Source organism: Brachypodium distachyon, chromosome 2 (genome assembly GCF_000005505.3).
Source record: "Brachypodium distachyon strain Bd21 chromosome 2, Brachypodium_distachyon_v3.0, whole genome shotgun sequence".
Taxonomy (NCBI): domain Eukaryota; kingdom Viridiplantae; phylum Streptophyta; class Magnoliopsida; order Poales; family Poaceae; genus Brachypodium; species Brachypodium distachyon.
Window position 1 is genome coordinate 6,101,652 of NC_016132.3, and position 23,968 is coordinate 6,125,619.

Consider the following 23,968-nt stretch of genomic DNA (forward strand, 5'->3'; position numbering starts at 1 on the left):
AATATTTTCAAAATAATGTAATTTATAAATTTGACTAACATATCCATGTGAAAGGAATTGTCAAAATTCTAAAATAACATGTTTTTCTAAACAGAGAAAGTAACAGATTATTTAATCTTCTTACATCAAAGCTGTACCATTATCTGGTTTTATAATATATTCTTATATTATTTACTTACATATGAATATTAATGGCCAAAGTTGACTGTACAAAATCTAATATGCTAGTACTCCCTCCGTTTCATAATTCTTGTCGAAATATTACTTGTATCTATACGTTTTTTAGAAATACATACATCCATTTTTTAGGCAATGAGACAAGAATTATGAAAAGGAGGTAGTACTTCTGTTCGCTTATGGCCAAAGTTGTCACTACTCATCACGAAAACCCTATCCAGAAATCATTTTGGAAAAATCTGAAATATTTCCAATAAAAAAACTCGCAAAAATTCTAGGAGTTCTAAAAAATGCACAAAATTCTTACATTCATATATTTGGTTACTCAGTCATTTTTTGTAAATTGAGTACAACCAATTCTTGTGCATGACACAAATGGTCATATTTTTGAGTGGATTTTGTAGGTGACTATAGTTGCTATAGAGAATACTTGAAAACTCTGTAGTTTACTAAAACCCATGAGAGGCCGGTGTAGATGATGAGTATGGGTGCACCACATCTGCTTTGCAAATGAAGCCATTTTGTACACCTGGCACGTCAACCGTGCCAAAAATAATAGTATTCAATTTACAAGTATGTCATCTGTATATATCCCCATTTTATTCACCATCCTGCACAAAGAAAGACCACACTAATTCATTCATCTCCCTCCACGTACCCAGTAATATGTCTCCTCAAGTCAATCCCCAGGCCTGCAAGAAAAATGAGCAACTCCCATTGTGAGCACTAAACGTACAAGAAATTTGTAACGTAGAATCTGAAATTTCTGAAGTTTCAGTCAGCTTAAGATTTGCTTCGAGGTCAGAGGGAAAGAAACAGAACAGATTAGTAGGTCACTTGATGCATCTTCTAAGAATTAGAGTGAGTCCACACGATTCTGACCTGAATTCTGCCGTCAGACGTTCCGACGACGAGGACGTCGCCGTCGGCGTCCACCGCCATGCACTGCACCCGGCAGCCGGTGCCGCCGGCCTGGAGGGTGCCGATCTTGATGAGCTTCTCCCTCGACCAGATCTCCACGGCGCCGTTCCTCGAGCCCAGGTACACCAGGTCCGCGCTCACCACCAGCGACCGCGCCTCCGCCGGCGACGGTATCGAGCCGACCAGGCTGTAGTTCGAGCTGTTCCATATCTGCGTTCATTCATCAGCCCCCAAACCGTGAGAAAACATCAAATCGCTAGAGAAATCACATCACAATCGATACAGGGTAAGTTCTTGGAGCAGAGCAGAGCAGAGCACCTTGACGGAGGCGCCGTCGAGGGGGGTGCTGCCGGCGTAGAGGAGGCCGTCGTGGACCTGCATGGAGTAGACCGGGTTGGCCTTGCCGAGGATCCTCTTGTTCCCGGTCTGGATGACGCCCAGGGTGCCGCTGGCCAGGTCGATCTCCTGGATGCTGCCGTCGCTGCAGCCGCAGAAGAGCTTGCCGTGCACCAGCGCCATGGACCGCACGGACTTGCTCGGGTTCAGGACCTTGGAGCCGCCGCTCCAGCTCAGCGCCTTCACGCCGCCGCCCTGCGGCACGAAGCACGCCATGGCTCCGGCCACGGCCAGGCCCTGCACCGGGTCCCTCGTGTCGTGCACCTCCACGCACCGCAGCCCGTCCCGGAACTGCCACACCTGCTCGTGTAGGTACCAACTCTCTGAATTCGACACCAATGGAGCTGTAATAAGTATATTTTCTTGATCGAAGATATGTCGTTACCCTTATGGTTCTGTCGAGTGATCCGCTATAGAGCTTCTCCTCCGAATGTAGCAGCGACAGGCTGCTGATCGCCTTGGTGTGCTCCTGGGATTCGTGGACGAGACGGAGGATGTTCTCACTTCCCTCCCACACCTGGATGTTCAATTTTCAGACTTCAGACACTGAAACTGTATCCTTTTTTGAAGTATGGAATTTTCAGAAGGAGCGACCTTTAGTGTTCCATCGGAGTGGCCGGAGAAGATGTAGCTCTTGAAGTAGACGATCGACGTGACCTCGCCGTTCGAGCTGCAGTCGGCGTGGTTAAGCTCCTTATGGTTCCACATGTCCTGCCGCAAGAACAGAGAGACATTCTTCAGCAAAGACAGATCTTGTACACATTTTTGGTTTGTGAATTTGGACTTGATGGTAAAAGCATTACAATGCTAGATTCCTGGCCGTCTGACAGCAGCTTCAGCATGTCGAAGGCGAGCCCGGACGATTTCTTCAGCTCTCTCAGCGTCTTGAGCACGTCCTTGATGTACGTCGCGATGTCTTGCATTCCATCTGAAAACATCTCACACACATGATTGGACAAAGAAAATCAGACACAAAACAGAAGCAAACAGATGGTTTATTACAACTTGTTGCGAGATCGACGAGCAACCAACCGCGGTCGTTCATGAAGCTCCTGAGCGCGACCATGGCGAGGGCCCTGTCGCTGCCGTGCTTGGCGGACCTGAGGACGATGACGAGCTGCCGGAGCAGACACGCCCGCGCGGCGCCGACGACGCCGGTATCGGGGAGGACGGGGAGCATGTGGGCGAGCCAGGCGGCGCACACGAGGCTGGCCCCGAACAGCTCGGCGCTCTTGCTCTCCAGGCACTCGGACAGGGCCTCGAACACCAGCCCGAACTCGTGCCCCACCAGCGCGTACGCCGTCTTCCGCTCCCACTCCGACGCGCCCTTGTCTTCCCCTGCCACCACCACCTCGTCCTCTCCGCCGACGCCGACGCCGTCGGTGCCGCGAACGACGCTCAGCTCCTGCGACTGGGACTGCGATTGCGGCTGGCGGTATCTCTCCTTCACCCTGGCGAGCTTCAGCAGGGAAGAACGGGCGAGGGGACGGCCGGATGATGAGAATTTTCCCGGGAGGTTCATGATGGTCTCGGCGGCCAGGAGCTGGCTTCTCGGGAAATCCGAGTTCCTGAGGCACTGGACGAGGCTGTCCACCGCCTCCTCCCGGTACATGCTGATCTTCCTCGGCTCCACCAAGAGATCGAGCTGGAGAAGAAGCCCTGCGACGACGGGGCTCTGCTCCGGCGTCGTGGACTGCAGATACACGAGGAGCGTGTGCATCATGCTGAAGGATCCCCCCTCTTTGATCGCCCGAAGAACACGCTCCGCCGCCGATCGCCTGCAGAACAAAAATCATTCGGAATTAGTTTGTTGATTTCATTTGACAGGAAGGAACGATTAACGGCGTTCGGTGGGAGACGATTACGTACCTTTTGAGCTTGACAAGTTCAGAGAGGAACCGCACGATGTCGAACTTGTCGGCGTCGCCGACGACGTGGAAGGCGTCGAGGACGGCGCCCAGCGACAGCTTCTCGACGATGCTGCCCCGGCAGTGTCCGTCCTCCGCGACGCACCGGAGCAGGATCCTCATGGCGGCCACCCTGACCTCGACCTGCTCGGCCTCCAACACCATGACCGTGCTCCTCACGAACCTCTCGGACACCAGCGCAGACCTCGGCACGGGCTGCGAGCTGTCCCTGTCGCCAGCGGCCTCTTCCGACAGGATCTGGCTGAGGAGGATGACGGACGCGGCCTTGGGCTTGACGCACATGTCCAGCGGGTCCTCGTCGCCTCGCCGGACCGCGGACACGAGCGCGTCCGCCATGTCCATCTCGACGAGCTGCTCCACGGAGGGGGAGAGGAGGTAGATGAGCACGACGGCCTCGAGGAGCCCCTTCTTGAAGAGCGCCACGAGGCAGTCCACGTCGGCGTCCACCCTGGTGAGCGTCTGCACGACGCCGTCGTCGCGGGACGCCAGCTCGGCCAGCAGGAACACGGCCACCTGCAGCACCTGCGCGCTCACGGAGTTGAAGAGGATCTCCACGAAGCCGTTGATCACCGCGGGCTTCGCCAGCACGGAGAAGAAGGCGTGCTGCTTCTGCTCGGCCGCGCCGGCGCCCATGGCGGACTCGCGGCGCCAGAGCCGGTCGATCTTGAGCACCGACTTCTCCGACTCCGCCAGGTCCTCGGACGTGCAGAGGCAGGACACGGCGGCGCGGAGCTCGCCCACGGCGCTCTCCACGGACGCCTGCACGATCACGCTGGTCGGCGAAGGCGCGCTCGCCTGGCTGCCCGTGGCGTCCGGGGACGGCGAGTTGATCTTGACGGGGGACGCCGGGGCCGGGTGGTCCTGGGCCGGGCCCTGGGCGGATTCCATCCTCGTCACGGGCCTGCTGGGCCGCGGCGTGGCGGGCTGCGGCGGGCTGCTGCTGGTGATCTGGTCGCGCCAGCCGGCGATGAGGCGCTTGAGGACGTAGTTGGTCTTGGGGAGGGCGCCGCCGAGGAGGCGCTGGCGGGTGATGGGGCAGGTGGCGTTGCCGCGGTCCAGCCACTCCTGGATGGCGCGCCGCTCGTAGGTCTGCCCGGTCTCGAGCGTCACGGGGTCGTCGAACACCTGGCTCGTGATCGGGCACACGAAGTCCTTGGGCGTCGATGCCGCCTGCTGCTGATGATGCTGCCGCGCCTGGTCGGCGTCGCCGCCACCCATCGGGGAGCTGGATGTATTATAATCCGGCCTCATCAGCGATAACATCGGTGCGTGCGTGCGTGCAATGCAAGGCTGGAGAATGCTGTCTTGGATGCGCGCGGGGACTATTACCTCGAGGACTCCGGAGAGAGGCGGGCCCGGCCGCCGGCGCCGTACTCGTCGCCGCGTGGCGGCGCTCTGCGTGGCTTGGACAGTGGCGACGCCGGGTGCTTTTCCTACGAGACAAAAGGCAACAGCATTGGGAACTCAGCTTTTGGAAGGGAGATGTGGTTTCTTCTGGATTAGTTGTCCAATGTCCACAGAGACATAGCCATACGGAAGCCTGATGGCTCTGATCCGCCGGAGATGCAAACGAGGATGTCTTCTTCAACGCGTCCAACTCCGACCAGAAACTAACTAGCTGTAACTAGATGTCTCGTTTTATCGAAGACAAAAATCGATTTTGCAGTTTGAAACTGACATCTGTTACGTTGGAATCTAGAAACACTCCATTGCAAAAAAAAAACACGAATCTACAAAAAACTCTTTTCTTGATTAGTTCTAAGTTACATGATCTTCTGGAGATCAAAATCACCTAAAATGACACCCTGATTATAACTGTAAGAACATTTCCTATTACTCATGAATAGACAACAACCTCTTGAAAACATAGCTACTTTGGAGAGGTATTATGACCAAGGTTTACAATTTCGACAAAATTTAAGTAATTTCGGTGGGCCTCGAAATTTTAGCATTTCGGTTAAAAATTTCAGTTTGACTACAATTTGAGCCCAATAAAATAGTTTATGTAAACGTGCTCCATCGCAAAATCTAGTAGTATGTCATTCTTCTTCTTTTTTATTTAGAGCTAAGTAATTCACTTGCTACACGAATTTTTTTGTTCTGCTACAAACTCGATAATTTTCAGTTCAATTACAAACACCAAAATCCGAATAGTTTACAAAATTACTGAAATTTCAGTCTTTTGTGGATTCTATAAATTCTGTCAGAAAAGAAATTTCAAACTATTTTACAACGCTCCTTAGAAGATAAGATTGGATATAAACTTCACATTGCGTAAATATCTTGAAACAAATAGAGGGAAATTCAATTGTTTATATGCATTTTAGTATAAATTTGAACTAAAACCATGACAAGAATTTAGAAACCGAGGGAGTAGTATAATTTGAACTAAAACCATGACAAGAATTTAGAGATGGAGGGAGAAGTATCTTAGTTTGTTGTTGCAGAACTGTGCGTAACTTATTTTGGAGTAATATGTAGTGAGAAAGTAATAGCAAGCAAGAATTGGTAAGCCGGAGTGCCAAAAATAGTTAGTCAGACGAAACTATGGTAATCCATGCAATGCTAAGTCACAGCCTAATGCAAAGTTGATACCAAGAATTGGTAACATGGAGTATAATTTTTGTGTTCAAAAAGAAGTTGATATTAATTTTCAGTTCTTGTTTGGGAAGATTGGCCTAGGCCATCATCCATCTTTAATTAAACCACTAGATCCAAACTAATCATGCACTGAGATGTTAATCTACTCAGATTCTATAATAAACGACCTGCACCAATTAGCTTCTTTTTAGTTCCAGCCAGTCCGCGTCAAAGGTTCAGATAGTAAGTAGTAGCACACACCACCTGTTTGCCGGCGTAGAGCAGCTCGGAGGAAGAATCCTCCGTGCTGTCGTCGGAGGAAGGCGTTGCCGGCGAGAGCTCCGCCCGGAGTCTGGACGCCGGGCTCCCTCTGCCGACCCGCGGCGTTTGCTTCTGCTGCTGCTGTTGCAGCACGATGAGGTGCGGCGCCACGCGCTGCGGGTACAGGCTCGGCGGCCTCATCAGCTCCCTCCGCCCCTGCAGCCTGCCGCTGCCTTGCCGCGGGTACAGGTCGCCCTCCGCCTCCGCCCACATCGGCTGCAAAAGAAAAGAAGAATCCACCGGAACACGCTGTGACTCTGCAAGTCTCGAGTCTCCGCTGATCAAATGGATGGGAACAAGAACGTAGTAGAATTTACATTGTTCCGTACGCCGCTCTGGACTGCCCCGTCGTCGTCGCTGTCCGCCGAGGCGTCCTCGTAGCCGGCGCTCTGGTCGCCGCCGTGCCCGACGGTGAACACGAGCTCTGGAGGAGACGGCGGCGACGACGACCTGGCAACGTCGCCGGCTTCGAGAATCTTCTTGAGGTAGAGCGCGTAGGCCCTGCAGTTGGCGTCGAGCACCATCTCGTACTCGCGCTCCAGGCCCCGCATCTCCTGCGCCTGGGCGCCGCTCATCAGCGACAGCACCCGCATGGCCGACAACGCAACCGTCTCGTCCGACCCGTTCTCGCCTTCGTCCTGCGCCGCGGCGGAAGCCACGGCGGCGGACGCGCGGCGCGTGGCGAAGTGGCGCATGACGGGGAGCAGCCGCGGCGCGAAGAGCGCCTCGAAGGCGGCCGGCGCGAGCTCGTGGCGCGCCAGGGCCGGGTCCAGGACGAAGAGGTCGAGAACGGCAGATGCTGCCGATGCCGCCGAGGCGCGTCCTCCGGCTCGGCGCGCGCCGGACGCGAGCGCGAGGAGGAGGCAGGAGAGCGGCGTTGCCGCGGGCAGGGACTGCAGGAGACGCTCGGCGGCGCGGAGCGAGGACGGGGACGGCGAGCCGGAGGCGGACGACATGTCGAGCGCGTCGGAGATGAGGGAGAGCGCCTGGAGCGTGGCGGCCGAGTGCTGCTGCCCGCCGCCGCCGTCCGCGGCGGCGGCCGCGGAGAGGAGGTGGCGCCGGAGGAGCGGGTCGGCGATGAGCTCCGCGAGGAACGCGGCCGCGTGCGCCACCACGGCGGAGTACGTCGGCGTCGGGCCCCCTGCCATTGTCTCGTGCCCTGCGGCGTGATTCCGTGATTCGCCAGCGATGGGCATGGTTTTGTTTGGACGATCTTGGACTCGGCACGGGGGCGAAATGGCTGAAAAGGGCACGTGTTGTTGGTTGTTGGGGGAGACGAGGAAGGGCAGGACCGGGATTTTGCGTCCACTGGGGTTTAAATTATGGCGGGACCGCGGGTGGTGAGGTCGTCGGACTTGGTTCCCGGGCGGCAGCGGCCGGCAGATAGCCCGCATGACGCGTGGAGAGAGACGGGCGGTTGTCCGGTGAAAGGAGCCTTTTGGAGCGGCTCACCGTGGAACTAGCAGGAAGGTCAAAATGCGAAAGCTTGTTCCTACTTGCTTTGTGTTTTATACTGTATTTTTGTTGATCTGTGTCTATGGTTCAGTGAATTTGTCCATCGTGAGATCTAGATAAGGAGTTTTCTATCTTGGTTTCTTGACGAGCGAAAGTGTTAGGTGTGTATAGCGAATTTTTGAAACATGAGTCTACATAAACTTATCTTCATAAACTTCCGTTCCATATTACTCCCTCCGTCTCATAAAGATTGGCACGGATTTGAACTACCTCTAGTTCAAAACTGTGCAAATCTTTGTGGGACGGAGGGAGTACTAAACAGAGGGAGCATGCCATTTAAGTTTTGAATTTTCTTTGAAACATTCATGCATTGTTTGTATTTGGTGGAATTTTGGCTGTAAATATTATACTTTTTGAAAAGGGTGTGGATGTGTCTTATATGCCTGAATTTTTAACAAAATGCTAAAATTTCAGTCGACGTACAGCAGAGTTATCGGATTAGTATCCGGACGCCATCCCCACGGTCCCATCTCTTTGGTTCGTACCAAATCTTAAAGCACAAACAAGGTCTCTAACTGAGAATCTGACTATTTGTATATAGCAAAGCCCTTTTCTCAATCATAAGTAAATTAGACGAGAGTTTGACAATCATTTGCAACGAACTTTGACGCACATATGCGGGTACATCATGCAACAATACTCTCACGCAACTCTCTCTCTCAAAGAGAGCCTAGCGATAGGTCGAATGAGCAGCTCAATTCCTGTTTCTGTTAGAAGACACATTTTTAAACTGAGAATGACAAGAACCTTGACGGGTTAGCTTTCGGTCACTGTCAACGAAACCAGCAGATAAAAAAAAAACGAAACTAGCAGATAAAGACATGCCAAATGGAGGTAACGGAGATAACGATACCAAGAATAGGTTATTGTTCGTATACTTTTGGTGCTTGGGCATCCGATTATGATAGCTATCAAGTTGCTAGTTGCCATCTGTCGTCTTTCCTTCAGATCAGGCTGCATGCGCGTCGGACTTCTTCGGTCGTGTCTACCATGATGCATTGATGCAGTTTCCCACCGTGCACGCGTGTACCCGTCCAGCTACATGCTCCGTGCCGCCTGACGTGCATTGCGCTACATTTCCCAAGTTTCTGCATGTGAATTTCCAGACTGTCCCAAACTCGCGAATTATACATGCACGATGCACACTGAAAGTCTGAAGCACGGTGAAACGAAGCATGTCCGTCGAATCAACAACTGTTTTCTCCGATTCATGACAAGTGTCTCAAATAACTCGTACAACTTTATACAAATATAAAATCTGAAACACTTATTATTATGAATCGGATAAAGAGATAAGTGTTTTCTTTTTGTTCTATTAACTGTTGTGGAAGTGTGGACTTCGTCCTCAACTCTATTTTGATGTGAACTTTGCTCCTAAATTGTCAATACAGGTTAAATCCGGTCCTATTGCTAGTTTAGCGTGATCATGCGCAGATTTGACTTGGTGTGGTTGATGGATTGTTGGCTTCATTATCTCACATCAGCGCATGACCTGACAAATTTTCATGTGATGGAATGGGATGGTGGGTCCATATAAAATAGTATGCCACATCATGCATCGACGTGACAAAGAATCCAACTAACCATATGCATGCCAAAAGTCAAATTCGGATTGACCACACTAAACTGGTACGAGGATCAAGTTTACCCAATATTTAGGCAAAATCTATTTTGGGGGATGAAATTCACACCTAAAAGAGTTGAGGGGCGAAGGCAGGACTTCAGCAATTGTTGATGGACGAAAAAAAAAATCGAGGGAAGGTGGTGGGTTAAAAACCTACTAGAAAATGAATTCATAAAAATTGTAAGGAAATAAATAGTACATCTATCTCATTTATAAAACCATTTCACGAAAATGGACATGAACTACATCAAACACATTCTTTTCGGGAAGGGGAAAATCACACCGACCTTTGCATCTATTGATGCTTACAACCATTTTTATTGCAGAGTTGCGAAATAGTATAGTACAAATCAAAGACCAGAGAGCGTGGATACAAAAATCAATGAATAGAACAGATCTAGCATAACAAATCTATGTACATATCGCATAGTCTATTAGCAAACCGCCAGGCGGCCCGTTTGAAGATAACCCAAGGTACAATCTCCAGCCGATTGTATCCAAAAGCAGCTGATTCGCGGGTAGTAGGAAGGACCAAAGACGAATCCAGCGAATATCCTTGTAAACAACTTGCAAAAAGATGAGAGGCTCTCAGCGACCCTGCCTCTCTCTCAACGTGCGAGGCTGCGAGCAGCGACCGTATAAGTGACTTGAGTGCACACGTTTTTTTAAGAGAACTTGAGTTATTTTTTAGGGAATTGAGAGGACTTGAGGGCAGTTGAGTGTGCACACGTGGGACTGTGGGAGGTTGGACCAGAGGTTGGGCCACCGTGTGGAAACTTGGGCTGGGCTTGTAAGTGGGAGGTGCAACGCTGGCTGCTGCTTGGGCCAGATGTTTTGGCTGGGCTTGTAAGTGGGAGGTGGGACTTTGTGACTTGAGAGGCGGCCAGAGATGTTCGGTCTTTTAATCCGTTTAAACCAGCTTTTTTTTTGGGATCCCATCAAGAGTTCGTGAAACCCTGGCCGCCACGAGGAGAAAAAACACCGGTGCCGTGTTCGTCGGTTCCCCTCGTCTCCGGTAGCCTATTGGCCATCAGGAGGTGAGAGGAACCACGGGTCAACATTTGGCAGTACTTTCTTTATAAGGTTTTGTGTATCCTTAGCGACGGTGTCCTGACGGTGGAAGCGACAACGCTCGAATTTTGGTCTTTCGGCTTCATCCCATGATAGCGTGACTATCATGGTTTACTCCATGGAGTTTGTAGATCTCACGGCTCATAATTTCATGATTTTGGTCTTCTTCCTCATCGATTCGGCGATTATTCAATGGTTTGACAACCTGTCTTGTGAGAGGTGTGTCCCCAGCCAACGCGCGTTCAACGCTCTTAAGTTCTCACCCGTTGGGGTGGGCGGCTCATGCGTTTCAGTAAAACCGACAATGTTAGTTCAGCTTATGTAGGTTTGGTCTTCTACTGTTTCGTCACTAGAGATTTGGAGAAACAGCGAGATGCAAAAGACGCAACTAGAGAAGTTGGCTTCAAAGATTTTTGATGTAACTTTCAGTTTATCCGAAATCTTTGTTGTCGTTTTAGTTTTTCGATCAAATGTACTTTATTCGTTGAATAAATAAAGGCAAATCGTTGTTCTAAAAAAACCAGCTAATGTTTTAAACTAAATTAGCTGTGAAAAACGATTTTCAGTTTTGGTTAAGTTTTCGGTTTTGCTATACCTAAGTTGTTTATTTAGAGATAAGTTGATTACTTAGTCGTTGGAGATCTATATCGCGCTTTAAGATTCGGATGAATGATGGAGAGGAAGGAACCGGGATGACGTCCATATCCTAATCTGACGGCTCTGATACAGTCGATTGTGATTTAACCTTCTTTAAAACTCAGGCATGAGATATAGGAACACCCCTTAAGTTTTTTCTGTTTCCGGCTCGGTTCGCCGTTCTATTGGTTGTGTCAGGCAGCTGACTCGCTCTTCAGAAAATACCACAGTATACCGATCGACATCACGACCAAATTACTTATTCGATTTATTTCTCTGCAACTCGATCGAGCGCTCTGCTCACCATCCAATCGCGCATACAGATACAGGGCCATGCATCAAGGGCATGCAAGTCCGACACGCAAGCCAAGGAAACGATGCTCGCACCCGACTCGCGCACGTGCGTGGATTATTACCCGGCCGCGTCACACGTCCTCTGCCACGCCGCCGGACTCCTCCTCGCCGAGCAGCGGCACGAACCTGAGCATGACATCCACGGCATTCTGCGCAGCGATACCGATGAACTCGCCAGCCTCGTTCCCCAGCGCAGACCCCCCGCCGGCGAGATCAGACAGCGACCGGATCGTCAGGAACGGCACCCCTTGCTGGTACGCGACGAGCGCCACGGCGGCGCTCTCCATCTCCACGGGGGTGCACCCGAACTTGGCCCGGATGAACTGCCGGTACGCGGCGTTGTCCAGGAACACGTTGGCGCTGCAGCCCCTGGCCACGCGCGCCACCCGCGGCGCCCGCGGCAGGCACTTGTCCGTCGTCCCGTTGTTGTTCTTCACGCACTGGGGCAGCTTCATCCCTTCCAGCTTCGCGGCCAGCGCGTAGTACGGGGCGCTGGCGGGGACCCAGAACGCGTGCCGCCGTTCTTCTGGTTCGCCGGACGCCGGGAAGATCTCCTCCGGCTGGTACCAGATGCTGTTGAGCTTGTTGGCGGAGAGCTCCGGGTTTGTGGCTGCTTGGCCGACGGTGTAGTCGGAGAAGTTGAGGAAGCCGAGGTCACGGGTGTAGTCGCCGGCGGACTCGAGGGGGAGCTCGTTGTCCTTGCCAAGGCCGGCGCGCTGCCAGTTCCAGAGGGAGAGGTGCGCCCAGTACTCCGGGATGGTCACGTCGCCGATCTGGAGATCCTCGTTGGCGTTGCCCGCGATGCCCCAGTGCACGATGCCTTTCACCCGGAACAGGCTCAGCAGCAGCTGCGTCGTCAGCCCCGCGTTCAGCTGCATCCATCCATGCAATGCAACCATGTAATTAATTAGTGCGGGCCGTTGTTAGCGTTAAGTGATTCGTAGTTTTGATAGTGTCAGTGTCAGGTAGTACAAAATTTTAATATGATGGGTACTGTCATGTGCACGTACCATGCTCAGCCCTGTCATGACCATGACAACGTTTTGGCCGCCGATCGTTCCGAAGCGAAACCTCCGCCCTTCAAGCAAAAAACCATGGATTAATTGTTAGATCTCCTAACTAAGAACACGCCGGTTAGTTAATGTTAGTTATGTTGATTTTTGCCCTGTTAATAACATGTTTATGTAAGTTGCGAAGCATGTTTTGACTTCTTCTTTTTTTTTGGGTCTGGCAGTTTATGCATGCATCTAGCTAGCGTGATCAGTAGGGTCACGTAACTGACGTAAGTTGATCGTCTGCTGGGTATAAATGTCCTGGTTCGATCAGTAGCGTGTAAAGACGCTGTCCTCGTCTGGCCGTCACGTCTGCAGAGCCCCTTCGATCAGGTCATGCATTTGCAGCGATCGACCTTTCACCTAGCTACCTTCTTTTCTTTAAGCACAGTACGTCAGTACCAAAGTCAGCCTTTTTTTACATATAAATACAGGCCTGTTAATTTTATTTGAATGACCTCAGTAAACTATATTTTGCCCATCATATTTTCAGCAGGAGTGGCGCACCCGTTAATCTTTTTTAGAGAAACACATCCGACCACTACTGTGATGATTTTGTCAATCTCAAGATGATGTGTCGGTCCAATCTCTCGAAGATGCTTACGGGGGTAGGATTTACGTGCGTGCGTATTGATGAGGGTACGTGCGTTTGTGAATGTATGCGTTTGTATTTGTGTTTCTAAAAAAAATCAACTTTTTTTTAAGTAGAAATGCAGGCTTCTTAAATTTTTCTTCCAAGGACATCACCACGATAAACCATATTTTACTCGTTTCAATTTGCTGACATCTGACAGTATGATGTTATGAGATTTTTAATTACATCTATTTCTATCAATTCAGATCTCTGCATCTCAATCTTGATCGTTGACCCAACCAACGGTTGGCATTTCAAGCTTAAGAAAACGTAGCAGATGTGATGTTAATTAGGTCATTTTATGTCAGTTCTTTCCCTTTCATATATGGAGAAAACCGAAATTAAAGTATCTCATATCGATGTTACTTGGAGTGCAACAGTTGAGTACGTAAGCACTAGTAGAAATCATCTACGGAGTAATTCCTTTTCGAAAAAGAAGGAGAAGACACAATCGATTAATTAATTGCAGGAAAGGGAGATATCAAGGAATGTCATATTATGTCCGGAATGTTTTGGGAAAACGGAGCGACCATTTGTGTTCCGCGTGTTAAAAGTAAACAAGCTAGAGCGAAGAGTTAGCACAGACTTGTTTTTCCTGCACATATCGCAAATATAGTCATATTTGTTCGTTCTCTAAAAGAAATAGTCGTGCTTGTTAACCAAAATTTACGGACACGCCATTCGTACATAATACTCCTATAGTTGTCCTGGTTAATTCTCGCAAAAAAAAATGTACGGAGTATCGTGTAAAAGGACTTTGTCCTCGTCAGGCCGTCAAAGCCTCTTCAATCACGTGGTCAGTCTTCAGGTTATGCATGAAACGTACGCTGTACCAATCTTTCAGAACGCTTCTTTGATTTGTTTCGACCATTTCAGCACAGTACCAAATTCAACCTTTTTTCACATATAAACAGGGTTACTAATCTAACGATCTTTCTTCCAAGGACACATCGATCACCTCGATAAACCATATTATATATAGTCGTTTTGATTTGCTGACACCTGATTAGGGTATCATGTTATGCGATTTTTAATTACATGCATGTCATTTCAGACATCAGATCTGCATCTCAAACTCGTTGACCCAACCAACGCTTGCCATTTCAAGCTTAAGGAAACATATATCACGTACTCCCTCCGTTTCATAATTCTTGTGTCAAATTTGTCTAAAAATGGATATATCTATTCTTAAAAAGAGTTTAGATACATGTAATATTTCGACAACTAATATGGATCGGAGGAAATACGTGCGATGTTAATTATAGACCGCTTTATGCCAGTTCTTTTTCATATAATGGCGAATCTATCGTATCAATGTTACTTGCTCCAGTTGAGCACCTAAGAACTCAGGACCAGTCCAAGTCCAGTTTATTACTCTTTAATTAACTGCAGAAAACGGTTTGACCATTTGTGTTCCGTGCAAAAATAAATAACAGCAGAGAGTTTATTCAGCGAAGAATAGCACAAACTTGTTTTTTTTCTACATATTGCAAATAGTCATATTTGTTTGTTACCAGAAAGAAAGTCATATTTGTTAACCAAAATTTAAAAACACATCATTTCATCCATAGCATATGCTATAGTTTTGTGATTTTTAAGATGGTGTTTCCTTCAACCGAGTGCAGTTGTTCACTCGTTCAATCTGGATGTGCTCCCACCGCATCGATCTCGCGTTGATGCATCCGAAAAATTATGATTAATTAGCTTGTAAAAAGAAGAGGTTATATAGCACTAGCTAGCGCTTACCTTGGACGTCGATGTTAGGTACGCCCTTGCTGGCTTTGAAGCTTGGCGAGTTGAGCACGGGGACCATCTCGTAGGTGTTGGGGACGACGAGCCCGACGAACGGCCCGTCGCGGTTGGCCCGGCGAACGGCGGCCCAAGTCTTCTTCGAGATGAACCCCTCCGCCGCCGTCGCCATCAGCGCCACGGCCACGGCCACGACGCCGGCGATGATGAGTTGCTGCCTAACACCAGCCATGATCGACGGCTATATAAGCTAGCTCTCTCAGTTTTCTCTGCAGCTATATGTGTGTGTATGTATTTGTACCCAGTTTGTGCCTTGTTTATGTTACTGCGTCCGTGTGTCGACCAGTGTAGAGATGGTGCTCGTATATATAGCGAAGCTTAAGGTAGGTGGGGCGAGGCGCATGGGGCACGAGTTGCTTGCTATGGAGTAATAATACACTTTAAAAAAAACAATGATGTGGCGCGAAACATTTGCATATAAATTAATCCAATGTTCATCATGAGGAATCTCATGACTAATTACCCGCGAAAATACGAGAAACTTATTTTGTGTAAGGGGTGTCTGGTAGGACGTGGGTTGCGATGTTGATCTGATCTTGTTAGTGGAACTTTTACGGATCCTGTATATGTATGATTAGTGATACGTTGTTCTTGGTTTCCCTTCAAAACCACTTCGGTATAAGGTTTTGGTCTGCTTTTCTATATAAACATGGATTTTTTTTAATGAAGTACAGTATATGGATCCGTAGGAAACTAATACTGTAGCAAACAGAAAACATTACACGACATTTTTTGGCTTTTGACACCTTTTGCGGGAATCGACTTTTGACACCCAAAACCAGTTGGCAGAGAACATAGGAAAACATCACCACTTTTTAGCGTAGGGGGTGATACACGTGGCAGATATGTGCTAGGTGCGTGCGTACATCGAAAATATGTTACTATCCTGCGGACACTATTATCCTTATCTTTAGCGTTAATTTTTTTCACGAGAAAGACATGAGCCCTGCAATTGCAGTAGAAGTGAAGGAACCAAAAGTTACAATCGAAGAATTACTAGAGCAACAACTATACTATACCCCTGTAGATCGGCTACAGTTTGTGCTTTTATGTTTGCATATTTTTCACGATATGTAGTAGGGTTTAGGGTCAGCAAAGTTAGATTTTGACAATCGTAAGTAAATTTAGTTTGTGGGCTCTTATGATCTTTTAAAAATCAACACGTCTCTGTTTCTTTGGCCTATAAAATCAGCCGGGCTGTACTAGGATCTCAGGGGTATATAATAGTGCTCTCGTGCATGGCGTGGGAGACGTTAAGTATAGTTTCCTTTTTCTTTTGAGATGGACGTTAAGTATAGTTAAGCAGGGCCTGTAGTTAAGTGCATACGGCGAAACCAAAACCATGTTGATAATCACGCCGTGTGTGCTGTTGTCTACGTAATTGATTAGCTTCTTTGTTAATTAATTAGTTGTTGGTACCTACGTACGCACGCAGGCCGGCTGCAGCTTGTCTTGTCGGGCGAAGAATAGTTACGTACAAGTGGATCGTGCGAATCTCGCACTGGGTAACCACCCGATTTTTTTGGTATGTTATGCCTGTACATACTCCGTATCTTTCGTGTCGGATAAGAAAAACTAATACTCGCTCCATTTCTAAATACTTGTCGTGGCGTCCGCGGTCTCGGAAGATGAGACTTTAAAATGCGAAACAAATACTGGAGTATATATAAGAAACTTTAAAAAGAGAGTAGATTTGTTTCGCCCAAGTCTCCACCTTCAGCTTCGTGTTTCCAATATAAGTGCTACTCCCTCCGTTGCAGGACCTGTTTGGTACAGCTCCACTTCACAACTTAACTAGCGAAGCAAGTGAAGCTGGCCCAAACACCATAAACTTCATCTATTATGTGAAGTGAAGTTGTATACCTCTCTAGTTCATTTCACTAAGTCACCTGATCCATTTCACCTACACTTGGAATAATCATCATGTTACCCGAACTTTTATTTCCTCAGCCCCTTGTCTCATCCCTCCCATCGATAGACAGAGGCGAGCTCCCCATGGCGGCCCGTCCTCAACCCTAGCAGAGCCGGGCAGCCGGCCGCGGTCCATCTCCGGCGAGCCCGCGGGCTCCATCTCCGGCGAGCTCCATCTCCGGAGAGCCCGCTCGCTCCATCTCCGGCGATCCAGCAGCGATCCATCTCTGGCGAGCCCTCCCTCGATCTCCCGCGAGCCCGTCCTCCAACCGATTCACCGCCGCCATCGGAAATCGCCGGCGCTCCTCCGGACTACACCGCAGCCAAGCCGTCGCTACCTCCTCGAGAATGTAAAACCTTTGCCATCCCCCTCCACCAGCATCTAGTCGCGCCTACTCCCTGATTTCGCATGAATTTCACAGGAATTTGCCGCCTCTGAAGCAAGTTCTTTTTCTGATTCCTCCTGTCCGTCTCCTGCGCCTGGAATAGCACGCCTTCTTCTTTTGTTTCCTCTCATCTGTTTTTCTCATCCTCTCTTGTATCTTCTTTTGATGTATGTATACAACACGTGAAACACAAAAGAAGAAGTACATGCATCAATCGATCAGCAGCTGTGTTAATCGGGCACGTTCATTAATTTGTTCAATCGATCAACAGCTGTTAACCGGCCACGTTCAGGCTAGTGTAAATACTTGCGGTCAGATCGTACACCAACATGTGAAGCAATCTTGTATGATACCGATCCCATAATAGAAACAAACAAATAAAATAACAGCAAACAATGAAAATGGTAATCTGGAACTGGTTTGTGTGCCAAACGCATTTCTCAGGTGGAGTGGAGCTGAGGTGGAACGAAGTTTAGAAATGAAGTGAAGTTTAGGTGAAGTGAAGCGCTCCCAAACAGGCCCTCAGTATAGAGGGCTGATCTCTAAAATCGGCATAACCAAGGCGAAATCAATCTCTTCGTTGCCCAAAATTTTGCGCTTCAATGCAGCCAATTAACAGGCGTGCTTTTAGCTGTGATATATGGCGCATCATTAACTGCCCGCTAAAGAAAATCCACGGAATTGGGCTTAGCCCATTCACCTGCCAAAAGAATTAAAGGCCGAGCGTGTTTGATTGGCTCGATTGCAGGAATAGAGGAGGAAAGGAGTAACTACCCTCGTAATTGCAGTATTGGGACCTCGGCAGGAAAACAGAAATAGTAGAGGAACATGAGAACGGCCAGGAAAACTGAAACGGTGAAATTTCAAAGATCGGCTCCCTATACCGAAACGGAGGGAGTACTACGTTATGCTTTCAGCGAAAACACTTCAAAAAAAGAAAAATTGAACAAGCCAGACGTACTAGCCGCAATGATTTTTGAAGATTTGCATGTGAAACGTGGGAGACCTTAAGACCGCACGCCAAACGTATTTGTAGGAAGACACAATCTAAATCTATTGGCTATACGTCCATTTTCAAATGTAAGAAGTTATGGTTTTGTCTTAAGTCCAAGTTTTCAGTTTGACCAAGTTTGTAAAAAAAATATTTTTTTGAGAATCGTCAAAGGAAAAATATAGGGTTAATTGGATCTATGCCATTCTCTGTTCCATCGATTGAAGATATGTCATTATAAAAACTTGACTTGAAGAAATGACACTCTAACTTTTTTATACCTCCAACTAAAAATACTTTCATGTAGGCCCAGAATTACGATGACTTGTTGGCCCAGCAAGGGAAACGGGCCCTGGATCTAAGGCTGGACAGATCAGAAAAATTGTTGGAGCTCCTCCGGCCCATCCAATACTTTCAACCTGCTGATCGGTATCCAACAATTGTTCACGGCATATCCATACTTTGCCGTCGCAGCGACCTTACGGCGGATGCCCGTCATTAGCTCCATCAGTGGAAAAAAAAATGACAAGATGCATTTTCTTCTCACAAATCCGTCCCGAAACTCTGGGCCGCAGCCTTCGCCCTTCCTGCAGTTTTTTTTATTACTGAATTATTCCCTTTTATAACCTGAAAAAAAGTAGCCAAAGTACTGGAGTACATGCCATATTCAGTTTTCCCTATTCCTAGCTGTAAGCGCGTCTCGCTTGTTCTTGGGCTCTTGAACTATCGCTGGCATGTGCTTGCCATTCAGAGGAGATCAACTTCCCGGCGACCAATTCCTAGATCGTCGAAGCCCATCCCCAATGGACCACAAGATTAACAAGCCTGGCCAGCGACCGATCACAACCTTTGCAAGTGTCCGTGCAATGTCCAACGACATCGATCTCCTTAATAATCCCCACACCAACAGTAGATTCAGGCGAGTTGCATGCCAATCAATCATGCATGTAAGATTAAAGATGCTACCTTGTGAACATGTGTTCAGTCCCTCCTGCTGCGCCAGCAGAGGCGCTTTCTGACAAGGACACGGTGCACTGAATCTAGGGGGGGCACCGGCACCGGAGAGCTGATGATCCGGTGCTAGTGTTGAGTGGACGCATTGTCCGGTGGCGAACGTCACCGGAGAGACCTCGGCACATGGTGGTGCACTGGCGCCCGGACGTGAGATGTTGGCCATGATAGGGAAAGGCGGCAGCGGAAAAAGGCTTCTCATCTTTTCTTTCCCCCTCGTCAGTCAGTCAGTCACCAGCTGAAGCGAATGGCCGGGAGAGCTCCGGCGTCAAATCCTCCCCTTTTGAAATTGAGCTTTGATCTTTTGCCTCCGATCCGGCCGATGATTCGGTGCTCCGTGCTCGCGATTAGATTCCCCGGCTGCGGGCGGCTGGTGCGCTTCTGCGCCTCAGCTGCCTCTGAACCTCAAAATCAATCAGATTTGTTCATTAATTAAGACTCGCGCGCTTCCGTCCGGGACTCGTGGTCTCCGGAACCATGATTTGATTCCCATCGCCGTTTCTATCAGCAACAGTAGGTAATCGGTGACTCGTTTCTTTCAGCAGGGATCGAGCTCGATGGATCGGCCAATCGGCGTGTCGCACGCGCCCGTCGTCGTCGATCTGAAGAACTTCGAGGGTAAACTGAACTGCAGATGGATGGCCCGCAGGCGCATTCAAGCGGATGTTTCAGATTGCTGTTGGATGCGACGGATCCCCCGGCCCTTCCGATCGTCGACATCGTCTCCGGTTCGTTCTGCCCATACGCCTCATGATTGCCCGTCCGCGCGTGTCATGGCATCAACCATGCTCCTCCAACAGAGTCTGCCAGAGAGCGACTTGGATCAGTACTGTATTATTTTTTATCTCGTGATTAGAAATGTTTTCGCGTTGCATGGGCATCGATTGGATTCACCTGCTGAATCCATGTGCGCGGTGCGCTCTTGGTTTTTGCGGCGCAGTTTGCTTGCAGCGCGCGGGGCTGGAAGTAGGGCAAGAACTGTGCTCTGGTTTATGCAAACCATTCGCAACATAGTACTAATTTTTTTGAGTGTTTTTCTCTTGTACTACCTCCGATCCCTGAACTTAAACAACGACAACAATTTATGATCGGAGAAAGCAAGAGTACGCAAACTCTGTTTTACGGCATTTTCTGTGTAAACAAATGCCAGAGCGCCGGCCCGTTTGTGAGAAGAAGAAAATAGGAGGAAACAACAAATGGAGGGCGCCATGTACTTGTCCCAAAACGGGACAGCAGCTGGTTCCAGGATACTGCTAGACCAAAACGGATACACGCGCCTGAACTGATTGAGAGACGAGTAGATAGATGATACAGTATGATCGAGGAGCTAATCTTCCCATCTACAGCCCGGCCGCCAAGCGAGCCAAAAGCGGATAGATGTTCTCTCGGATGAGGGAATTCAGCAGAAATGGATGTCACACGTGTACAGAGGAAGGAAGATATATAGCTCATGTGCAGTGGCAGCGAGTCTGAGTTTCTTCACTGCTTAAGAGATCGAAGTAAAGATACCATTCACTCTCTCGACAGTTTCTTCGCCGTTCTACATTGGGACCTGGTCTATGTTTTTTTTAGGCAATATGGTCTATGGTTTTATTGGAGGACCAAATGCTACCATGTGTTGGAACTAAGAGCATCTCTAGTAGATACCAGACAAAAAACCGACCTGAAAAAAACTGCGAATCTACGTTTTTTCCGAAAAGAACGGCCCAAACAGATACCGGAGATTTGCAAAAATCCGAAAAAAAATGTTCGGATCAGCTGAACTTGACCCCCGCGCCTGTATATACTCGAATCCCGCGTCCCCATTCTTATCACGCAGGAAACGGCTGGATGTGCATGTTACAGTTGTGTGATGCTTGCCCATAAGCAAAGTTACCGTTCGACAGGGAGCTGATCGATCAGCAAACAGTAACACGTTCTAGCTTCCAATCGTGCCGCACGCCAGACGCGTTCATGCGAGACGGCTGAGATGCTCGGAGGCCAGACGCTTGCCCGCGCTAGCTAACTGTTTCTTAAAATTCTACCACGTATCATGTAAAATGTAATTACTAAAAGAATCAAGTAAAATGTATGCATCCGGCTGTGAGAAATTTTAAGGTGGAGTAGTATCTATATGGACTAATTTTTTTTCACGCGGTGTTTATTGGTGAATGTACATTATTCCTTTGATGTTTATATTAATGGCCCGACTTTTTTTTAGTTTCGCACCGAGCCCCCGAAATCTCATGACCGGACCTGCATTTCAACACACGTCTCTCTGCGCGCTTCTGTCCTCGCCTCTTCCTGCCTGCAGATTTCGCCGCTGCCATGCATGGATGTAGCCTAGTCTATGAATGGGTTAGTTTTAATTTTTTTTGAGTGAATTTTATTTTTTAGTTGTAGTTTGTTTGACAGCTTTCACCTCATTTAGCGAGAGTTTCATCTTTTTACCCCATTTACAATCTTTTTTTCTTGGTTACGTATACCATTTTGGATTCTGTTCTGGCCGCTTTTTCTCGCCCAAAAACGGTAAACTAGCGGTTATTTGCTAATTTAGCACGGTATACGGTATCTGCTAGAAATGCTCTTAAAGATGTTGTTTCAGAAACTTATAGTCCTCGTGTCTTTAGTATCTTTTTGTTTTTTGTCATGTGTTGCTGGTAGTTACTCATGGTACTCTGCCAGTATGATGATTTCCTGGACCAACATAGCATCTTCTTTAAATTTATGGTTATGCCGCTGGATCCTCATACGAGAGTTTTAATTACGCGAGGTTAACACAACACAACACCACGCCCACCGGCCAGGGACACCTTCCGCTTGTTCATTCTTCGTTTTGTCCTCCATCTTCTCGTTCTACTACTGCCTCTGCCATGCATATCCCCCGTGCAGGGTATAGACGACAATGTCAGCACAGCAGGGGAAGCACAATTAAGGACAGGAAAAAAAAATAGAGTTGGACTTGCAAGGCAGGGGAGAAGGGTACAAACGGGACAAGGATGGACGTGCATGCATGATTCTGCCTCCTTTTATTTTTTTCCTTTCCTTTCACCGTTGTGCCGTGCCAAATGTTGCATGCGTGCTTGCTTTTGGCAGCCCGAAGTACGATCGAATACTGCGAGTTTAGTTACATGATTTCAACACTGTCCCCTAGGTTCCAAAGATCGAAGGGTGCGCACGTACTGCTCCTTCGTTCCAAGAAAATGGGCTTTACTATGCGCATTCTCTTTATAACATTTGCAGCCGGCCGCCCGTAAGATCGATTAGACATGGGTGCAGCATATATGGCGGTGTAAATTGTCCTAAATTGTAACATTTGCAAGTAACGAGAGAAGAAACCCACGTACGTAGTACCAGCAAGTTTTGGTTGAAATTACAGTATATATCAGACCGCGAGTGATCTCTGTTTGGTACTACCCCCGACATGTAAAGGGCTTTGTGTTTTGAACCGAAGCTAGAGAAAAGCGCCTTGTGTTTGGAACCTAGGGACTAGAATTACTCTGCCGGCGTAGGAAGTAGGCGCAAAAGAGGAAGCACTTTCCGGAGTCGCACAGTAGTTCTTACTCCAAAGGCGTGCGCATCAGCACAAGCACATGCATGTGTTGCCTAGAGTAGTGTACTGGTACTCCTTTCGTAGCTAGCTTAGCTGGGCACGCGTTGCTGTTCTTGCTGGTACTCCTTCCGTTTTATACAGTTCTTGTCTAAACAGATTATCTATTACTAAAAAGTGTAGAGCATTATTCTCCCTCTCCTCCTCAAAAGCGGTCGAGGGACTACTCGATGGAGCAAGCGAGCAAGGCTGTCTGATCAAAAGGCGGCCAATTAAGAAGGCATTTTGAAGATTTTTTCGTCCATCCTAGAACTTTTTACGTCCATCTTAGAACCGTCGACAGTAACTGAGTGCTCTGTGCACGCGCATGCATGCGTGCACACACGGCCGGAGCTACACTTTTTACGTGCCTCGCGCAATCGATCCATCGATGGTCCATGCACGCACGCACCGCACCCCGCAATAAAAATTTAAGGGCTTTTTTGATTCGTAAGATTATGCAATGCCATGTCCATTTAAATTTTACAAAATTATATTTTTAAAAAGAATCTACTCTATCCAATTCATAATAAGTGTCGGGCATCTAGTACAAAGTTTATTATGGATCGGAGAGAGTAGAAGATTATGGTTGGACCGGTTGAATAACGAAAAAAAATCTTAAAAAGAAGTTGAAGTGGATGGAAAATTTTGTATCAAATACAGTCAATTGAATTCTTAGGGAAATTTTCGATGAGATTCAATCCTGCAAATCAAAAACAACCTACACAGGAAAAATATATTAAAAATTCTAAAAATTCCTACCATAATCCTTTGAATCCAAGGGCCCCTAAGTTCTAGGAAGAGCTTTAGGGCATGTACAATGTAACCGTGCTAATAACCTGACACACACACCGACGCTTCAAAAACAAAAACTGCTGCATTGTGTACCATTCTTAGCATCTGCTTATGGCCCCACTGGTCAGAACTTTCCCCACCAAAGTCTTTCTCCCTCTGGTATCCTCTTCCTCCTGCGAGACTGCTGCTCCTCTATCTCCAACGACCATCCATCTTCGGCGGTAAATTCAACGCGCCCTCCAGATCTGCCACTTCGCCAGCTTCTCTAGCAACGCCGGACTCACGCGT

General features: G+C 48.3%; 2 protein-coding genes across 2 annotated transcripts; both read right to left on the reverse strand.

Annotated features, from left to right (window-relative positions):
- Positions 1 to 607: 607 nt before the first annotated feature.
- LOC100836629 (putative E3 ubiquitin-protein ligase LIN) lies at positions 608 to 7,449 on the reverse strand. Its single transcript, XM_010232353.3, has 11 exons — positions 6,641 to 7,449; positions 6,264 to 6,539; positions 4,752 to 4,855; positions 3,364 to 4,647; positions 2,527 to 3,272; positions 2,298 to 2,422; positions 2,089 to 2,205; positions 1,880 to 2,011; positions 1,417 to 1,794; positions 1,060 to 1,308; positions 608 to 869 (listed from the first exon to the last, which is right to left on the reverse strand). The coding sequence occupies exons 1-11, from the start codon at positions 7,277 to 7,279 to the stop codon at positions 852 to 854; spliced, it is 4,068 nt and encodes a 1,355-aa protein (XP_010230655.3). The 5' UTR covers positions 7,280 to 7,449; the 3' UTR covers positions 608 to 851.
- A 3,960-nt stretch (positions 7,450 to 11,409) lies between these two features.
- Positions 11,410 to 15,315, reverse strand: LOC100833256 (bark storage protein A). The gene is made up of 3 exons (XM_003565935.3): positions 14,956 to 15,315; positions 12,534 to 12,601; positions 11,410 to 12,395 (listed from the first exon to the last, which is right to left on the reverse strand). Exons 1-3 carry the CDS (start codon positions 15,188 to 15,190, stop codon positions 11,595 to 11,597), a joined length of 1,104 nt encoding a protein of 367 aa, XP_003565983.1. The 5' UTR covers positions 15,191 to 15,315; the 3' UTR covers positions 11,410 to 11,594.
- Between the last annotated feature and the right edge of the window lie 8,653 nt (positions 15,316 to 23,968).